This window comes from Notamacropus eugenii, chromosome 1 (genome assembly GCF_028372415.1).
Source record: "Notamacropus eugenii isolate mMacEug1 chromosome 1, mMacEug1.pri_v2, whole genome shotgun sequence".
NCBI lineage: Eukaryota > Metazoa > Chordata > Mammalia > Diprotodontia > Macropodidae > Notamacropus > Notamacropus eugenii.
The window spans coordinates 665,569,325-665,591,306 of record NC_092872.1 but is presented as its reverse complement, the minus strand read 5'-3'; the positions used below and the strand labels follow the sequence as shown (position 1 = coordinate 665,591,306).

Here is a 21,982-nt window from a genome sequence, read left to right as displayed (position 1 = left end):
TTCTGTATCCACTGAATGTGTATGTTAAGGTTCAAGTGTTGCCTACCACCCTGCCATGTTTCCCTCCAAAGTAAAAACTCTTTCATGCCCTTTTTATTATGTGAGATAATTTACCCCATTCTTCCTTTCCCCCTCCCCTTCTCCCAGTGGATCCCTTAATTTTACTTTTTTAGGTATACCATCATAGTTAACTTATCCCCATGCCCTTCTTCTCTTAATCTTACCTTGACATATGGTATAAGAGATTAGCCTGTGTCTTGTTTCTGCCATACTACCTTTCAGGTGTCACCAAAGAGTGAGTTCTTGCCCCAATAGCTGAGATCTTTGTATAGTGATAAAATTTCCAAAGAATCAGGTTTGTTTTACTTGGGAAATTCTGATATACCAAGAATAAATGATAACTATTATTAAAGTCTGCTTGCTTCATTGACATCCTTATCATATCAAGAGAAAGCAAAGAAGACCATGAGTGGCAAACTAGAGTGTCATGAGATGAATATGCATGAATGGAATTGCAGTTGATATGTCAATGAAATCATAGTTCCATTTGGTTATTGAGTGTGGTCATTGTATATAGGAATTTTGAGTAGTGTAAAACGATAGTTTAAATTTTGTATCTTTCAATGAAGTCAGCTGGAGAAGGAAATGGCAAACCACTCCAGTATCTTTGCCAAGAAAACCCAAATGGGGTCACAAAGAATTGGACATGACTGAAAAACAACTAAACAACTACAACAAAGTCCGAAAGACCTGAGTTTAAATCGGGATAAAAAGGCTTTCTGGCTGTATGATCCTGGGCAAGTCACTTCACCTCTCTCAGTGTCAGTTTCCTGAATTGTAAAATGATGATAACAATAGCACATACCTCCCACGAGTGTTATGAGGATCAAATGAAATAATAGTTGTTAATAGTAATGGCATCATGCACATAGTAGATGATATAATGAATGCTCATCTCTTCAGATCCTCCCTTCCCTCCCCACACTACAGGCAAGTCAGATGATTGAAAGGTCATATCTGGAGGTCAGAAAGTCTGCCATGGAGGATTTTGGTGTTGAACCTTGAAGGATAGGTATGGCAAGTGAGCAAAGAAGCAGAGTGGTACAGGAAAGAGCAGGTCTGTTAGGAAATAGGCAGTAGTTCATTTTCAAAGGCACATTGAAGATATGTTATAATCATCTATCTTGAATGCCAGGTGTGGTTCCATTGTCTGATTGTGTCCGATTCTTCATGACCCTATGGACCTACTGTCCATGGGATTTTCTTGGCAGAAATATGGGAGTGGTTTACCATTTCCTTTTCCAATGGATTAAAGATAGACAAAGGTTAAATGACTTTCCCAGGGTCACACAGCTACTGTTTGTCTGAGATTGGATTTAAACTCTGGTCTTCTTGACTCCAGGCCCAGCACTCTGTTCACTAAGCCTACTAGCTGCGTCTTAGAAATTTATACAGTGGCATTATCATTTAAACAGTCACTTATTTACAAAACTTGGTTGTTTTCTTAGATGTTTTTCCCCCTAAATATCCCTTAACAGCCCATTCAACAGGAGTTCGCTTGTTCTTTGTCATCATCTTTGATATAGCCAGATCTTTATTTATCTACCTTAGCCAAACTCATGACCCAAAGATGTGCCTCTCTAAAATCAAGTTGATGTTCAGAGGTGACAAATGCTGAAGAGAGACCAAAGGGAATGAGATCTGAGAAAAGACCACTAGCTTTAACATTTCAAAAGTCCCTGACAATTAAAAGAGCTAATGAGGCATTCTTCTCTACTTTGAGTGAGTTTTGAAAGCAAACTCCCATTTTTCTTATTTATTTTGTCCCTACTTCCTATTTCTACTTGAGATTTCAGAATAAGTGAAGTTTTGATTTGTATAGGATTTGTTCTGTCATGTAAGCTATTATATTCTTAATTTAAGTAATATTTTGGGAGGATGTTAGTAGATTTATAATCTATTCTCCTTTTTATTTCCACAAAACTTTTTATGTTTTTTGCTTTTTAGCAAATTTAGCTCTTTTTCAATTTCTACAGGTTGCCATTTTGATCTGAAATAATGCCTTCTTTTGCATGTTGGATAGATTCAAAGGCAATTTGAAATTTACATTTCTATCATAAAATACAGTTGGTAGGAAGTTTAATGGTCATCTCTAGTACAGTCTCCCATTTAATGCAGGAATTCCTTTTACAGCATCTCTGACAGATGGTCAAGCCTCTGCTTAAACACTTCCAGTAATAGGTAGCTTAATATCTCATGAGCTGATCTGTTTGTTTTTACACAGCTGTAAATCTCTGAAGCTTCATAGGATTTCTTTTTCCCTTTCCCATGACAGCCATTCAAATATTTGAAAACAAATATCACATCTTCTCTTTTGCTGGCTAAACATCTAGTACTTTCAGTTCTGCCTTTTAATGTTAAGATTTTTAGACATCACTCTGATTCCCTTATTGGTTGCACAGTATCTTATTGCCTTCTTGAAGTGTGACATCCAGAACCTAACTCATTAATTCACACATGGTCTGACCAGTGCTTGAGTATTTTCTCTCTTGATCTGGACACTAATGCCTCCCAAGATTTTAGTACTTGTTTTAATAGGTGGTTGTCACAGTTGGCTCATTCTTTTTCATATCATTAACAAATAATTTCTAGTTGCTGTTTTTTTTTGTTTTTCCTTTCTTTTTGACAGGGAGAATATGAACACTGTCCCTATTACCACAAATTGTACAGTTGAGTTTCCCATATGGGGAAATCTCATTGGTCAGCTGCCTTATGTTTTCTATAATGGTATTTTGCTTTTGATATTTCTAATCAAACTTAGCCCACAAACTTGTCTGTTCTGGGAAGATATTTTATTTTCCTTTTTATGAAATAGTATTAAGTTTACTATTTCAGACTTTTTTCAGATTGTGATAATATTGCAGCTAATTAAATATGAATAGTAGACTGAGGACTTATATTGTGAGAAATTTGTAAAATGTAATTTCTTTAGGTCTTTGGATATAATGTGTAAACTAACTTTTACCATAGCACCAAGAAAAAGGAATTTTTCTCCAGTAGTTAATTCTGGGGCACAAAAATATCAGACCATGGCATCTTGCCATTGTAACATTTTGTTATAATTTCAGTGCAGAATTTAAAAATTTTTCTTCTTGTTTGTAATGTGATAAGAGCATCAAGGTATTTCCTTCTAACCTGCATTTTTCTGGAAAGGAAATTTGGGGCCATTACTATTATTATACACTAACCAAGATTGTCTTTATAACTTGAATGGTGTAATGATGTTTCTTAATGATCATTAAGACTCAGTTTTGTTTCATTTAAATATCATAGAGCTTTGACTATAGTACAGTCATACTTTTTTAATAGCAGGAACGCATGTACTTTGCAATTGGAAACCTTGGCACAGTAGTCTCTTTTCCCCAACACTGACTTATAAAGAATGACTATCCCATGGCTTTATTTTTTCACAGAAAACCAAATTAGTCTTATAGTTTTATCTCTTGTGTATTGTTACATTAATGATACTGAGACACATGATATTTCTGTTTGCAGCTATTGAGACCAAAGATTAAAAATATCAACCAAGACATTGATAAATTAAAGTTTCCTAAACTGATTTTTCTAAATACTTTTGCTGTCATTTTAAGGGATAATTTTGTACTTATTTTGAACATATTATTTATTTTGAAAAGCTGTATTATACTTGGGACAGTTTTTTGTTTTATTGTTGATACTAAATTATTTTTGATAAGCAAATATGTTTATTGTCTTTAAATTTTTTTTAATTATTGGTCAGAGGTAAGTATGGAATCAGGTTGGTAAAATTTTAAAAGTTTAGAGGGATTGGACCTATTCTGTAAGGGAAGCAAGTGTTTATAATAATTGAGTGCAAGATGTTAAGACAACATGTTTAACATGTAGGGTAATTTTTCAGACCTCTGAAAAGATACAATATTAAATTCTCAAAATGAGCCTCAAAGGTTAAGTTAAATTTTCCTTGTGTTAATGAAAACTTCAGAATATTGGTAGTAGTGCTTGAAAATTTGACTGTGAGATACAGTAGTTTCAGAGTTAGGGTACCAGTGCCTAAAACTGTTTTGAAATGTCTCTTTTTTTTAATCACATTCTAATTTCTTTTAAACAAGTCGTCTTCCAGACCCTTTTACCTTTCCACTTTGCTATTCCATATACCTAATTGTTCCACATGTATGTATCCATAAATTAAAATGAGTAGGATATTATATATATCTGCAAATTAGATGAAATGGGATGTTATATGTATCTATAAATTAGACTGAGTGGGATGTGTGAAACAGACCTGATCTCCAAGCGTGTGGCTAGATTTTGTGTAGTTTCTAATGGATTTGAAGTTTCATTATGTAAGTAAATTTTACTGTCTTTTACCTTGAGTTTCAGCTTTATAACTCTCACATTGAGAGGATAAATCCTTAAAATAGGCACAGAAGATTGTATTGATTTTAATATTATTTTTTCCACTTGTAACACAATTTAGGTTTAAAGTAACAAAGTACTGCTTTCTCTTTTACATACTATATACCTGTCCTTTGTTCTTGGCAATTTAAGAGTTCTAGATTTATCAGTTACCCCTACAGGTTGAAGGAAAAAGATATCAATCTCATAAAACCTTCCCTACCCATGTTAAATGCCAGAAATCTAATCTAGACATTCATTTGTTAAAATATTACATGATGGTGCTTGTAATGCTATTTTAAAATGAATGGTAGGAAATATGAAGAACACCCAGCTCTGTAGTTAAATAACGCTGTAGAAGAACCTTATAAAATAGGTTAAAATAAAAATTGTGATCATACAGCTTTTCTGAAAAATGTTTGGAGAATTAAGCTCAGTAAAAGAATCGTTGATTTAAAGAATATGCTGTAATAATATTAAAACTGTTAATATCAGATAACTGTAGGGACATTCTAGATGCTGAAAATTTGGAGTATTTGAGGTGATAGATTGCATTTGCTATTCTAATGTTATCAATTAGTGAACAAACATTTTAATTGCCTAAGTGCCAGGCACTGTTCTCGGTGCTAGGAATACAGAGAAAAAAATGAAAGTCTTTCTCCTCAAGGAGTTTACAGTATCTTAGGGAAAACAAGATGCAAGTAAAGCAAGATAAAAGTAAATATGGAAAATATAAAGCAAATAGAAGATAATTTGAAGAACAAAAATTTTATAGACAACTTGATATGACCCTCTAAATCAATCCACATATACCTTGATCCTCTGTGACTTCTGCACAGATAATGTGCAAATTGATACGATGGTAAAAAAAAAAAAAAAAAGAGTTGAAAAATATGAATTAGTAATAAGGAATGAGAGGGCAAAAATTTGTAGACTACAGAATGAATAAGAATTGGGAGGTTGGTGCTGGATGTGGCAACCATTGAAATGACAACACAAAAGAAGATTACTTATTACTAATAGGAATGTCATTGTTTAATCACTTATTTTTGTATATTTAGGGCTGCAATTTGTTAGAGCAAAGATCAAAATTAGTATCCAGGTGAAGGAAAGAAAAATAAGAAAAGATATGCCATACAATTAAACAGTTTCAACCTGTTGATAACAAAAAATAGAAGAAAAGATATCCACATTGATTGTAGTGATTTCACTTAGAATTTTAACCATTATAAGCCATTTGCTGTAAAGAGACCCCAACTGAGCCTAAAAATCATCTTAGCAGACATGTAACTTACTTGGTAAGCAGGGAGGCATGGCAGCCAAAGCCATTACACGTTGAGAATATAATTCATTTGTGTAATATTATGAAGGAGGGTGGCAGAAGATTATGAATAATTTATTTTCATAAAACAGAAAAGCAGTGGTAAGTAAAATTAGTTTAAAGAAAGCTTGATGAGAGATCCAACAAAGTAAAGTCAAAATCTACATTTTTTAAGAATTTTTTAACCATTAAGCAAAGAAAACACAAGTGGACTATATAACACTAAAGACCCAGGTGTGCTTATAGAAGAGAGAAGCATGGCAATAAAGAAAGGAAAGTTAGGGAAATCAGTTGGATTAAACGAAATGAATATAGAGAAGGTTTTGCTAATGACAGCCAGTTGTGAAGGTGTTAAGAAGCTGATTGACAAGGATCTGAAGGAGAAAGATACCAAAGTAATTCAAAATCTTGGACTGTATTAATAGTTTTTTTTAAGGCAATTAAGAGAATATTAACAACTGGCTTAAATGAATACTTTCCGTGTTTATAATTTCTTATGAATATATATGCATCAGAGGCATTGATATTAATAGGGAATTTTTTTCAATCTGTATACCATAGTAGTACATATACTTACATTATAGTAGTACATGTATTTACGTCATACAATTGATTGAAAGATGTGGAAAACCCATCATGCTTATATATAGTTAACATATATATAATTAGCAAACTATAAAAAGTCATTTGATATAGTTAAGGAAAATGACACCTTAAAGGCTCTATTTATTAGTGTTTTCTATGCATATATTAGGTTTATACAAGAGTCACTGAAAGATATAACAATGGCGGGGGGGAATAAACCAACAACCTTATTTCAATATCTTCTCAATCATTGAACAAGTATAAGGTGTCTCCTGTGTGCCAGACACTTTGCTAAGGTGTGATGGATATTTGTACTAAAAATAAAACATTCTCTACACATTGTAAGCTTATGTTCTGATGGGGGAGACAGATACTTTATATAAACCCTATGTAATATAAATGTAAAGTTTGTAAATACAAATATTTGTATATATAATAATTAAATACAAGGTAGTTTGGTAGGGAGAGCATTAGTGGGTCAAAGGGGAAATTGTGTAAAAGTTTCATGCTGAAGGTGATGCCTGACTCTTCAAGGTGGAGGCAAAGAAGTAAAGAACCTACATTCCAGGGAGTATGAACACATTGGAGATGGGAGTTAGGGGTCCCATGTGAATGGGACAACAAATAGAGTTGCAGAGTCCAGAGAATATTCAGTGAAGTTGGAAAGATGTTTCTACCAGATTGTGTAGGATTTTAAAAGCTAAATAGAGGAATTTATAGCTTATCCTAGAGGCAATGGGAAACTACTAGAGTTGATTGAATAGGGAAGTGACATGGTCAGATATGCACATAATGAAAATTGTTATCTGGATATACAGTGGATTTGAGGTAGTGAGACCAAGTAGGAGGCTGTTTGAACAATTTAGGTGGAAGGTGATGAGAGCCTGAACTTAAGTGAAGAAAAGGGTCAGTTGTGAGAATTGTTAAGTTGTTAAGAAGTAACATAAAGGGAATAGAAAGATTTGGCAACTGATTGACTTTCTGGGTTGAAAGAGAGAGAGGGATAGAGCTAAGAATAAGCTTGTGAACCTATGACATTTTAAGGATGGTGATTGTTGGGAGGACCATGACATCAGGGTGATGACTTGACTCGCACTTGACTTTGATTTGGGTGAGGGAGGGCTGTGCAAGGTCACCAGCCTCACTTTCTTCTCCTGAGCCATCTCAGAAGGATGGTCACACCTTGCATAGAAATACAGAAGTTTCAAAGAGGGGGAGACGTTAGGGGGAATGAGTTTGAGATATCCTTCATACATCGAGTTTGAAGTGTGCAACAGGCTTGATGAAATAAGAAAAGGTTTTGAATAGCTTTTTTAGAGAGTGAGCTAGGGAGTCAGGGAAGAATAGATGCTTTGGGGCAGTGGGGGCCCTATTGAAGCTATGCAGCATGAATTTGTAATATACTCAATCAGCACAGTTATGAGACTTGCTTCAGTGGAGGCTGGTATGGAGGAGTGAAAACGAATTGTGGAAGTAATCCACATTGATGTTTATCTAGAGAACAATGGGGATAGAACAAAAAGGCAAGAGTGGAGAGCAGAGTATTCTGAGATGAACACCTGTTCTACACATGATGCTTCTACTAACACAGCTTAAGATCCCATTACCTTTTTTGACTGCTCTATCTTAATAAATCCTCCAGATCTTTTTCATGTGAACTGTTCTCTAGCTGCTTTGTATACTTTTTTTTTTCCATTTCAACTGTAGTTCTTGAAATCCAATGGGAAAGAAATACTCTTCAGATTCAGCCCATTCTAATCTGTCAGTCTTTTTGTATCCCAATGCTATCATGTAAAATACTAACAATTCCTCCCAGCTTTGTATGGAATTTAATAAGCGTCTTCTTAGTATTATTCTACTAGCAATCTCCCCCCTTCCCAAGTTGACATTAATTGATCAATCATGACTTCTTGTTAACTAATTATTTAACCAGTTCTACTTAAGTTACTATCTATGTCAAATCCCTCTATCTTGCCTATGATGACTCAGTAGACTTTGTTGGGGTGACTTGGTGAAATCAAGCATTATGATGATAATAACGATCATGGTGATAGTGATGATGATGTTTAAGGCATTCCCATGATCTGCTTTTATTTTAACATGTGAGTCTGTGATCTTATTGAGGTAAGTCATTGGTGTCAAGCTGAAATAGAAATAGGGGCCATTAACCAGACATAATTATCTTTGTGGGCCATTTATTGACTTAATTTTGAATGTTACATTTTATTGCATTTTTGATTATTTTGTTAAGTATTTCCCATTTACATTTTAATCTGGTTTGGTCTGCACTCAGGAGTGCTGTGGACCACATGTCTGATACTTCTGTGGTAGGTGCTCCAGAGAAACAATACACATTTGAACTATGACTATGCAATGTACCAGTATTATAGCCCCATATGAAAAAGAAATTAGGCTCACCTGGCACAATTAATTTTTTTAATGAACACTTGCTGATTCAGTGATTATGCCCACAATCTGTCTTGTACAAGTAACATAACTTCTGAGTTTTCTGTTAAATGGTGCTGTCTTGTTCTTAGAGTGTTGCTGTCAGTAGTGTTTTTATACTTGGAAAGAATTGAATTAATAGAGGAGAAAAATAGAATAGGAATTTTTAATTTTTCTTGTACATTTTGCTTTGAAATCTTTTAATTATTTATAAATGGTTAGGATGAATGTTTCTATTACACACTTAATATTTTGTGTATCTGGTTCTTATTTCATTCATTTGCCGTGAAATAAGATTTCATTTTAGCTTTTGGATATCCCTTAAAATTTTCTGTAGTAAAATTTCACCAGTTTAAAAGTTACTTTTAAAAAGCATATCTCTACTGTGTGACACTGGGGAAGTTGATTAAAACTATAGGATTCTGAGCAGTTGTTAATCTGTATTTCTTCACTGGGAGTTCATGATAAGGTGAAATAATAGATCTGGACCAAAAATCACCCCCAAACTTACCTTTCTTTTTACAGAAACCAGATTTTTGGCTTGAAGTCTTTAATGAATTAGTGCCTTTAGAATTATATTCATAATTATTTTTGTGACTTTTAATTATGTATTGCAAGATTGCCCTTATAAAGATTTTAACAGTGAAATTTTTCAGCCTATTTTTCTTCAACCCAACTGAATTAAGACTTTTTTTTTTTTGCCGATTTTGATGACTGTGAAGTAGCACCTTTAAATTATTTTAATATTCATTTCTCTGGTCATCAATAGATTTGAATACTTAAAAAGTGGTTACTTAAAATAAGTGAGAAGCAATATGGTATATAGTGCATTGGCTTCAGAGCCAGGAAGATAAAAATTTCAACTCATACTGGTTATCTCATCATGACAAGTCACTTCACTTCTCAGTGCTCCAGGCAACGTCCTAAGGTTATAAATTTCAGAGATGGTACCAACTTGCATTGGCAGAGCAAATTTTTTCATCTAAGAAATCACAGGTCCCAGACCATATTTTTATCCTTATAATTTATGCATCCATTTAAAAATTGTCTGTACCTATTCTTTGACTATTTTTCCAATGGTGATTTAATTCCATTAAATAGTTATATAAGGTGATTAGTGTTTTTCAGTGTAGCAACTCTTAAGATCTATTCTAAGAACTGTTGTAAGATTTTTGAATGTTCTTTCCATACCAGTGAAAAAGCCACAGGTATTCTAACCCTTTTAAAACCATTGTTAAGCCAGGAGAACATTATACACAGTAACAGCCACAGTGTATGAGGGCTTTTTCTAATAGACTTACCTTTCACATCAATGCAAGGACCTAAAACATTCCCAAAGGACTTTTGAGGCAAAATGTCATCCACATCCAGAGAAAGAACGGTAGAATCGGAGCGCAGAATGAAGCAGACTATTTTCTCATTTGTGTTTTGTTTTGTTTTTTTTTCTCGTGGTTTCTCCCATTTGTTTCATTCTTCTCGTGTCATGACTAATGTGAAAATGTGTTTAATAAGAATATATGTGTAGAATCCATATAAGACTGATTGCATGCCTTCTTGGGGAGGGAGAAGACAGGGAAGGGAAGAAAATTTAAAACTTATGTAAGTGATTATTGAAAACTGAAAACAAACAAATTAATTTTAAAAAAAGAAAAAACATTCTTAGGTAGACATGACAAAACTCTGATGGAAAGTAGCTGAGCAAGTAGATTATATAACCATTCTTGGGAACATGAATGCATATTTGAGAGAGAAATTTTGGATAATTTAAGCTTTCAGAACAAAGTTCAATATTTGGATATAGTGTTTATTGAGATTTTGACTGATTTTTTTTCTCCAACAATTCATTTTAGTGATTTTGGCTTGTGATTTTGAATGGATACTAATCAATGTATTATTAGGGTACATAAAACACAGAGCACAAACTCTACATATTCTCACTTTCTGGGGTGGCATTCTTGCTGTAGGCTCTCCCTTATACTTACCTTCATCTCTGAAATTTACCCTGTCAGAAATAAAATCTTGATGCCATATTTTTTAGTTTATAGTATTAGACAAGCACATGTCTCTAGTAATTTTATAAGAGAGTAAGGCTTTTTAAAGTTTCTAATCAGAGTTAGTGACTTAGAATAAATTGGTCTTTACCCAAATTTTTAGTTGATACCCTTTCTCTCCCCAACTACATATTAGTGGTTTTAAAATAATACTGCTAGAGCTGAAATTTCAAGGATCTCTTCCGTGTGTGTGTGTGCATGCTCATATGCTCATCCAATATAGTAAATGTTTATTTTATTAAAAATATTTTTGAGTCATATCTATTATTGTGGAATAAACCTGGATAGTATTAGTGTCTTTAAACGAGGAAGAATGTTATGACTGAGCCTTTAACAATTTGAATCATTTTATATTTACGTATATAGTTACATATTTTTCTTTTTAAATTGAAACTCCTATTCTTTTTTTCCCTTCCAGATTCAGTTCTAAACATGGGTGCATTTTTGGACAAACCTAAAACGGAGAAACACAATGCTCACGGTGCTGGGAATGGTTTGCGTTATGGCCTAAGCAGCATGCAAGGATGGAGAGTAGAAATGGAAGATGCTCACACAGCAGTTGTAGGAATTCCTCATGGCTTGGAAAACTGGTCATTTTTTGCTGTTTATGATGGTCATGCTGGATCTCGAGTGGCAAATTACTGCTCAACACACTTATTAGAACATATTACTAATAATGAAGATTTTAGGGCAGCAGAAAAACCTGGATCTGCTCTTGAACCTTCAGTGGAAAATGTTAAGAGCGGAATCAGAACTGGCTTCTTGAAAATTGATGAATACATGCGTAACTTTTCAGATCTCAGAAATGGGATGGACAGGAGTGGCTCAACTGCAGTGGGAGTTATGATTTCACCTGAACATATCTACTTTATCAACTGTGGAGATTCACGTGCTGTCCTTTATAGGAGTGGACAAGTCTGCTTTTCAACCCAGGATCACAAACCTTGCAATCCAAGGGAGAAAGAGCGAATCCAAAATGCAGGAGGCAGTGTAATGATACAGCGTGTAAATGGTTCATTAGCAGTTTCTCGAGCTCTGGGGGACTATGATTACAAATGTGTGGATGGCAAAGGCCCTACGGAACAACTTGTTTCTCCAGAGCCTGAGGTTTATGAAATTTTAAGAGCAGAAGAGGATGAATTTATCATCTTGGCTTGTGATGGAATCTGGGATGTTATGAGCAATGAGGAGCTCTGTGAATTTGTTAAATCTAGGCTTGAGGTGTCTGACGACCTGGAAAACGTGTGCAATTGGGTTGTGGACACTTGTTTACATAAGGTATGTAAATATTGCTACTAATGAATTGTCATATTGGATTTGAAATAGCATATTAAACAGCAGCTAGGGTTGTCTAACCAGTAAAATTTAGAGCAAAGGACAGAGATTAAAGATTGTATTAGAAGAGACTTTTATCTCAAAGTCTTTTGTTAACCACAGTTGTTTTCCTATAACTTTCTACGTGGCAGTGGGTGGTGAGGAGTTCATAAAACTCCCTAAACTTAAAATAATTGTTGGTGGGAATAGTTATAACTTGAACTTAAAGTTTGTGCATGTTGGGTTGTTTTAGGGTTTGTTTCTGTGGCCTAGCCAAACCTTTATTATAGGTAGTGATTCTGAGACAATCAGTTAACTAGCATTTATCAAGCACCTTCTGTTTGTGCCAGGCATTGTACTCCAAGTGTTGAGAATATAAAGAAAGGCAAGTAAAATAAAATTCCCTGTTCTCAAGGAGCACAAAGTTTATTTAATGAGGGAGACTGTGTGCAAACAGATATATACAAACAAGTAAAAGGTAATTCTGAGATAAGGGACACTTTTATTAAGGAGAATTGGGAAAGGCTTCTTGCAAAAGGTGGGACATTAGCTGAAACTTAAAGGAAGCCAGGAGAGAGAGAGAGATGAGGAGGGGAGGTCTCCAGCCAAGGAGGACAAGCTACTGAAAACACTTGGCTTTGAGAGATGGAGTGTCTTATGGAAGGAATAATAAGCAGGTCAGCATCCCTGAATTGCAGAGTATGTGGAGAGGAGTTAAGGTATAAGAAAACTGGAAAGGTGAGAAGGGCTTGAAAAAACAAATAAAGGATTTTATGTTTGATTCTGGAGGGTAATAAGGTTCCACTGGAATTTATTGAAAGAAGAGTGGGCAGTGATATGGTCAGACCTTCACTGTAGAAAATATTATGAGCAATGAGGAGCTTTCTTCACTATAGAAAGTGTTCCAAAGATGGCAGTTATCAATTAGTTAATATTAGGTGATTTTCAGTTGCTTTGTTTTGACTTTATGCCCATGCTCTTAACCTTTTTCTTTCAACTGTTCATTCTACAAGGGGTGGTTTTTTGAATTTTTGTTTATTCATGTATTTGCCAACCAAATTTTAGTTTTAATTTCTTCACTCCTTGCAGATCAATTATCTTGGTGATCTATTTTCTCTCTAGTTGTAGGTCACAACCTAGCCAAGCTTTTTTGAATAACCTCACTTTATTGAAGAATGTATTATTTCTCTCACACTCTAAAGAATTTGTTTTTCCTTATAATATTCTATTTAGTGTCCTAATACAGGTGTCTTTAAAATGTTACTATGGCAAACTTTTTATATTTCTTTCTTAATAATTAGGTTCATTAATTCAATTTCACACCTTTTTCTTTGGTCTCTTTTTTGTTTGTCTTTGATTAACTTACTATATGGGATTCTCTGTTCTTTTTCTATGTGTGCATTTTTTTGTAATTAGTTGCTTCTTTTTTCCCTCTTTTATACTCTATAAGTTTTTGTAGTAAGATGAATAAGACTAATCTTCAACTTTCTTGGAAACCCAGATTGGTGGATTTTTATAGTTAAAACTTGATAATCTCTGGTTTTTGCCCAGTGTAAGGTTTTTGTTTTGGAGCTCTGCAACATTTTAATAAGTAGTGGATCCATATGAAAATAAGAATTGGAATGCCATGACTTTGGAACACAGTTTTGTAAACATATTGTGACAGGACAAAATTTACTTGAAAGTAACTGATCAGGAGCCCAGAACTTCTGAGTGAATAGCCCATGGTTTGTAATGTAAAGGATCTTTGAACCAGCCAGAGAGCTTCCTTTAACTCTCCTGTGTTCTAATTGATACCTGGGTATTTTGTTACAATCTTGCTTTATATTTGTCAAGAATTGACATGTGCTTTGTCTCCTTGAGACCTTGTTTCTCTTCACAAAAAGGTTAGCTTGAAGACCTGGTTATGCTTTTGCCCACTTTCTATGTTTTAAAATTTTTCAATCTTGATTTATAAGTGAGCTTTATTTCTTCATGTTGTGTTTTCAATTGTTATAAACTTCTACTGTAGTTTTACATTTCAATGTTTGTGATTCTTTTAGTAACTCTACTATTGTCTGTTTCCTAAATTCCTAGTAACTATTTTATTTTCTAATTAATTCTATGGTGTTTTGGTCTCTTGTTTGAGTCTGTTCAAGATTTCTGCATTATCTTATGATTGGTCTGAGCAGGACATCTGTAGAGCATTGATTGGTTGATTATTGTTAGATGTTGAAATTTAGATCTACTATAAACTGAAATAATTATAGAAAAGATTCAGTGAAAATCTTGAGTTGCAAAGCTGTTGTAAAGCTTCAGTTTCTCATAAATCTCTTTCAGAGAAGGAAATTGTGGGGTCTCTGATTCCATACATTCTTTAAAAGCCTATATGCAAAGATATCTTTCCTAAGGTGGGATAACATACTTCTTTTCCCTGCAGGTAAATATTCATGCACTGGCTATCTCCTTTGTGTCAGGAGCCTGTATACCTCACAATATTTATACATGCATTATGTGGCTATATCTTAATCATTCCCCGTGCCCTCCCCTATATGAGAAATCAAGCATTACGGCCAAAGACAATTTTAGTGAATATATCTTTCATTAACTTGTTTGGGAAATTGCGTTTATATTATTAAGCTTCTTGCTTACTGGTAAAAAAAAAAAAAAGATTTGTCTTAGACACAGGTGGGATTTAAGAAACACCACTACATTGAACATTGGAGGAAGAAATGGTTTTTTTAAATGGCCTTATTTGCAGTGGGTTAGGGTTAAATAGCACTTTCAAAAATTGTTGAGTACCTACCTATTATGTTAGGTACTATCAGGTAAGAGGGGGAGTTAAAAGAAATGTAAGTTGTACCCTGAACCCAAGGGTCAAATGGAGGATTAAGTGCCTCAAGTAATAGTTATTGTAAGTCAGCTGACATTTATTAAGTACTTACTGTATGTCAGGCACTAGCATTTTTAATTTTAAAAGTTACTATGAGTGAATGTTCCTTTTATTTATTAAATATTGTTAGGATAATTAAATCCAGACAAATTCATATAGCACAAAAGATAGCCTAGGAAAGTAGTTAAATGAATCAGTAGAAGAAAGTGAATGACTGTATGTGAATCCTTATGCTTTTGTAGCTCACTAAAAGAAAGATAGGATATATACTTTAATAAATTTAGTACCAACATTTATTTGTTGTATTACCCCTGAATTTTGTTGCCTTCAAATGTTGTCTTCCTGTAGTTATAATTGTGCTGTGTTTTCTCTATCTTTGGTTCTGCTAAGAAATATATTTTGCTGCAGTGTTTGGAGGAAGTCTCATAAGTGAATGGAATTTAAAGTGGATTGAAATTTGAGCTTTTAGGAAGTTGATAAATAAGCCCTTTTTAGGGAGTTGATATAAACAGTATTGAGAAAAAGTATGGAGCCAGGAGAATGGTTTACATCCTAGGGACAGTTACCAACTGTTTGGCAGTAGTAGTAGTTAAAGGCTGGAAATTGAAAGCTTCTTGAGGCCTAAAATAATGACCCAGAATATAAAAATGAAGTTTTAATTTTGTTGTATACACAGTTGAGATCCATTGAATGTGGCTGAGAAGATTAGGTGTGCAATCAGTGTAATTTTGGGGGAAGATAGAGTATTGGAGCCCGAAATGGATTGGAAAGAATTGAAAGAGGAGACAAGGGGTGGGTTTAGAGACTATAGCAGTAATGTGCATGAGAAATGAGGCATTTAGTTGTGACCTAAACTTTAGTGGTGCCAGTAGGAGTAGAAAGGGATGGTAGTGATTTTTTTTTTTTTTCGAAGGAAGAGTCTGTCAAGTATGGGAGATCACTGAGAGGGGAAAAAAGATAAGATTGTCATCCTAAGTGACTGGAATAATGGAACACCATTTAGAGGGTGAATACATTCACCCTCTCCTGCCATGGAAAGAAGAAAGTATTTTGGAAATCTTTTTCCCCCATGCTCCTCCTCCTTTCCCCAAACGTTAGTTGGGGAGGGGGGACTTGGTAGGAGGATTGGCAAGATAGATAATAAGCATTTCATTCCTAGAGAAGTCAGTAGAGAAATGATCGGTTACTTTGAAAAGTAGTGGATGTTCTTAGCTTGCAAGACATTCATTAGTGGGAATCTTGAACTATTTACTTAAAGATTTGATTTTTGGAATGAAAGTAAGCTACTTTATAGTATTCTGACATTTATTATAGAGAAATATGGATGTTATTACAATTCATAATTCTCATAATCCAAAGGTAAAGCTTTACACTAAAACAACAAACATTCAGTAAGATAGGGGACTACACCTATGATTTCATTGACAAGAGGGAAAACCAGAGTGTCTTTTCACGCAGTCTGACACCTTTGAAATTTATAGTCTTGAGAGTTGCTTAGGGCCCCAGGAAGTTTAAATGACTGGTCATTTAGCCAGTATGTCTGGTATTTAACAGAGTTCTGTGGTGAATCATCTCTAAATTAACTGCTTTGTAAAGCCAGATTTTCACATCACATTCTTACATTTTCACATATGTAATTCAGGTCCTTTGTCACTTTTGCTTGAACTATTGTGCTAGCGTATTGCCTTAACTCTCTTAATATTTGTTGACTGATCTCTAGCTTAGGAACTATGTAGGAAGCTGTATGTACACATAAATGAATAATAAATACAAGGTAATTGGAGGAATAGTAGTACTAGATATTGGGATCAGGAAAAGGTTCATGCTTGAGTTAAATTTTGAAGGAAGCATCTCTGTGAGTAGAGTCCATTCAAGGTGATAGCCAGATCATAGGCACAGAGGTGAGAGATGGATGTACTAGCATGTTCCACAGTCACCTCTCTGACTATAAATCACAGAAGTTCAATTCATTTGCATCAATGAGGATAGTTCTTATGCTAGAAGTTCCTACAAGACTGAAGTCACATGTTTTAAATGCAATTAAAAGTTGTCAGTACTTGCAGACCCTGACAAATAATGCTCCTTGAGATAGGATACTGTTATAAGAACCTAGACTTTAAAATTGTAAGATTTGCCTTATGGAATTATGTCTTAATAAAACCAACCACTTGGTAACTACTTAATTAATTAATTAAAGCAACCATTCATGGTAACTGAGGAGCAGAGATAATTAAAACTCATTGGTATTTCTAAAATATTATATTACTCAATTTCAGTATATCCCTCCACTAATTTCTTACCAAGATTTCTATGAACTCATAAAACTGGTTTGTTTCACTTAATTTTCCTACCCACCATCTGCTGTAGATACTAATGAACATTGAAATTGCCAAAAAGGCAAATAGACAAAAGAAAAAGGACCAGAAATAACACATCAATAATTGATACACACTAGCTCTTCAGTACCCGAATCATTTTAGAAAATTCACCATCTTTAGAAATAAATAATACCCTCTATAGTTTTATTCTTTCTTGTATTGGTTTTTCTAGAGGCAAAGACTAAAAAAAATTGTATTGCAATCCTACATGGTGGGGCAGAAGAATTTTTAGTTATTCTAGTCAGTCAAGTAGTCTGTCAACAAGTATTTATTATATTATGTCCTTACAGTACGTCAGACATTGTGCTGTAGGCTTAGAATGCAAATGTGAACAAAAAAGAAAGGTTGTCTCTGCCCTCATCCTAATAGACTAAGACAGTACATGAATGGAAGATGAAATAAGTGAGGGAGAAGGAGCTGCCTTGTGGGAAGAAGTCTGGATTGCAGCCTGGTGAGAAATGAAGAGAAAACTGGCCTGTGTACCCTCCTTAAAATGGAGGTTCTGTGAGGAGCTAGTCAATCAGAGGGATCAAAGAATAGTTCGAAATGTAACTATTGTGAACATAATGAATTCACAGCATTTGCTTCATTAAAGTAACTAATTTGTGTTATATTTTTAAAGGTTGTTATTTTTTTTCTCTACAGTCTTTTGTGTTAGGTAGTAAAAACATTGATGTCTCCATTTTTCAGATGAAGAAATTGAGGCACAAAGCTATGAAGTGACTTGCCAAGATTCACACAGCTAATGAGTTGGAGACATGAGTTTGTACTTGGCTCTTTTAAGTTCTAGGGATGAGTACTTTTCTCACTTCACAGTTCTGTTCCATCAATTGTAATAATTACATGTATGTGTAAAGGTATAATGGGAGATTATTTACTACCTATATACTTCTTATGGAACATCAAGTTGAAAATGCATTTAGCTAATCCCTCCGTCTTGAGAAATACTTAGATATTCCTTCATAAAGTTCTTATAACTTCATTCAGCATATTTCTTGTTCATTAACTGACTTAAACTGTTCCTGACTTTAAAATTAACGCTCAGGAAATTATAAGCTATGAAGGCAATATGATTAACTTCTTTGAATTAAGTGAAGAGAGAGTACTTGGATTGAGATCAACAGGCTTTAATTTACTAATTCAAATAACTGATAATTTGATAGGAACTTACAAAAAGCAAATAAGATATTCAGATGTTTATGATTGATTCAGTACTGTGACAAATATTTGGCCAAGTATAAAATACAAAGTTTTAATTAATAGGGAATTAAAAGTATAGGTAAATGTAAAAGAAGAGCATTTATTTCTGGCAGGCAATTGTCTTTTCTACCTACTGATTCTTTGTTTATATTTGAAAAAAATGCTTCATAATTGCTTCCTATTATACTGTCTAAGATCCAGGGGTACTTGTGGATTTTTGGCTGACTCATCAGGTAGCACTTTAGCTCATGTTTAAATCTTCTCCATGGTTTGAGAACAACAGGGAAACTTTAAGTCTTTGGTTTTAGCATCATACTAACTTTTAGACTCTTGCATATTTAACCTATGTGGATGGGACATAAATCAAGAGGTAGAGGCTCTAGCTCCATATAGACTATTTGTCCCCTTTATTCTAGTCAGCCCTGCCTCCTTAGGTTATGTTATCCTAATGTTTTTTGTTTGTTTTTGGTAAAATGAATAAACAGCTAGAAAGATAGGTATTTGAGTCAACCATTTTTTATATTTCTGTAGTAAGTAATCATTACTAATTGCTCTAAAGCTTGTTTCTCTTGTTCTTAGAATGGATTTAGGAGATACTTTCATAAATTTTGCTTTGAAATTTTTAATTTAAAAACCTTACAGATTTTATAGCTGTTCTTCATCACAAAAAGGAACTTGATAAACGAAGGTTAGAATATCACACTTGATTGATTATAAAAAATCACAATGATCTGGATTTGCTACTTACTGTCTTTGTGACCTTGGACAAGTCAGTTTTCTTTGTTGGACCTCAGCTTCACCTGCAAAATATTGTTCTCTAAGGTCCTGTCTAGGTACAAATCTATTTATATTTCTAACCAGAGAGCCTGAAATGGTAGGGATTGCAGAGATCATAGTATGCTAAAGCTGGAAGAAACTTCAGAGATCATCAAATACAGTGCCTTTTTTTTTTTTTTTAAAGATGAAGACATTCAGTTCCAAAGACTAAAAAGTGATTCCCCAAGTCTACAGTAACAAATGCCCAAGCCACAATATTAAGCTAGCTTCTCCAATTTCAAGAACTCCTCATAATGTAATCCCTTCCACAAATCCCTTCTACCCTACCCCCACCCCCACCCCCCATGCCAGACAAGAAACCATTGAGTTTCGTTGAAGGTTAACCTGCCAAGACAGCCTTTAACTATTAGAAAGTTGGCTTTTTTGTCTAACCAATTAAATTGCCTAGAAATTTGCCCCCTTATAACTTCAATTTTATGTTCCTAGTTCTGACCTATGTGTGGGCCAAGCAAAATTTATTATTTTCAGTAAGACAGCCTTTTGTATTATTCAAGATCCTTATCACCAGATTTTCCGTTTTAAATATTCTTTGGAATTAATCCATTCACAAGTCCAGTGCCTTTAACAGTTACTCATTCTCTCTTATTCTAGTGAAAGGGGATGGAAAACAAAAAAAACAGCCTTTGGATTTAGTGGTAAAGAGGTCATTAGTGTTTTTATATAGAAGATGGTTTGTAAAATGATATAATAAAAAAACTGATTGTGAAAGGTTGAGCAGCGTGAAGTGGATGCCTGCTTAAAGGACTGACTGAATTTGGGAAAGATTAAAAGAGTCTTTATTAATGAGGGATCCCTGAAGTTAGCTCTGTTTCTAAAACCAGCTTTTTTAAAAATGAGAGTAAAATATTTCAGACATAAAAGCCTATTTCATTGGAATGAAATTTGAGAAACTTTGTCAGATTAATTCGACTTTCCTCATAAAGAAATAGTCAAAGAAATTAAGATTAGGGAATCTTATTTCCCATCTCCCATCCACATACAAGGAGGTTGATCTCCCCTGCCCCTCTTTGAATTTGTTTGACTGAGAGATTTGTTCTGATTTTCCAGTCAGCAGATTGTGAGTGGGCTAGGGTTAAAACTAACTTGGATTTGATAATCCTACCATTTGCATCCTCTCCTTCTTTAAACAAAGATCCCCACCACCACAACCCCAACCCTCACCCTCACCCTCACCTCCACTATAGCACCGGAAAGATTAAAAGGAGATATTACTTCATTCTGCACCCCTTGCAATACTCTCTTTTTATTTATAGAAGCTTTTGTATATGTATTAAACACTTCAGGAATATTAATTCATATAGTCTTAGTCTTGTAAATCTTGCTTAAATCCAGCTGATAAATAGATAAAAGTAAAGTACATTGCTGAAACCTCTAATTTGAATGTTACCACTTACCTCTTAGATCACAAGAAAGCTCTTTCCACAATTACTCAGAACTCATCCATCACTGTTAGGACATTATAATCTTCTGAGACCTGAACATTTGAGTACCTAAAGTAAATGTAGACTGGGTATTTAGTTTCTGTTCTGCAAATATCTTTTGTTTATTTTATCTGCTCCTTAATATTTAATCAAAAACTTTAAGCTTGCTATAATATTAGAAATAAGGTTGTATGGATATTTTGCCTTTTAAATTCTTGGTATGTGGTAAATATAAGTGGTAATAATAATAATATAATATAAGTGATAAAATTCTGAATATGGAAACTGAGCAGTTAAAAGAGTTTAGGTAACCCTTTGATACATGAATTATACAATAATGATCTAAGAATAAAATTCTTCTTTTTTAGTTCGAATTCAAGAAGGTCTCTAAAATTACCAAATGGAATGTACTTTAGACGTGGTTCCCTAGAGATATTATTGATTCTGGGGTATGATTGAAAAACTATTTGTTTTGTAAAAGTTCTTATTTATTTTATGAATAATGTAATTGGGAAAGTGTTTCAAGAATTATGGGTTCCATGTTGGATTGAAAAAGGTAGGGATCATTTGAAGGGACTAACTAGTCAGGCACTAGGGATATGACTCTACACTTACCCCTCACATCCACTCCTTACTCCACCCCCCCCCCCAAAATTGGTTAGACCATACATATCTCTTCTTCAACTTTTTGAGACCATTCTTTTCAAATCTCTTGACCCTTTGATTTATATTATGTGAGGGTCTCCTTGTTACTCTGACTCTTTGTTAGATGGGGAAAAACCAGATAACCTTTTCAAACCACAGCAGTTTAAAATGGTATTGGAGCTGGACAGTTCTTGGGAAGTAGTGGGTGCCCCTCATATCTTCCCTTCCTTTGCACAACTTGAACTATTGTAGTAGAATGAGTTTTGACTGTTGTACTGATTTTTAGTTGGGTGTGGATGACTCATAATTTGGCTCCTTTTTGTACCCTTTGTGGCATTCTTCAATACATGAGATAGGTGACCACCTTTTCAGGCACAAAATATATTGGAAAGTACAGTTGGAAAAACAACCGTATGATTTTTAAAAGATTCACTGTAAGTATTTTCCCTTAGAATTACCAGACAGGTGTTTTGAATATG

General features: G+C 34.2%; 1 protein-coding gene across 5 annotated transcripts in view; it reads left to right on the top strand.

Annotated features, from left to right (window-relative positions):
• The window catches only part of PPM1B (protein phosphatase, Mg2+/Mn2+ dependent 1B), an 80,400-nt gene that overhangs the window by 38,742 nt on the left and 19,676 nt on the right, over window positions 1-21,982 (top strand). For all 5 annotated transcript variants that reach the window (XM_072635732.1, XM_072635730.1, XM_072635729.1 and 2 more), the window contains exon 2: window positions 11,255-12,114. In XM_072635732.1, coding sequence (XP_072491833.1) covers window positions 11,269-12,114 — 846 coding nt within the window. In that variant the 5' untranslated portion in view covers window positions 11,255-11,268. The remainder of the gene's footprint in view (window positions 1-11,254; window positions 12,115-21,982) is intronic.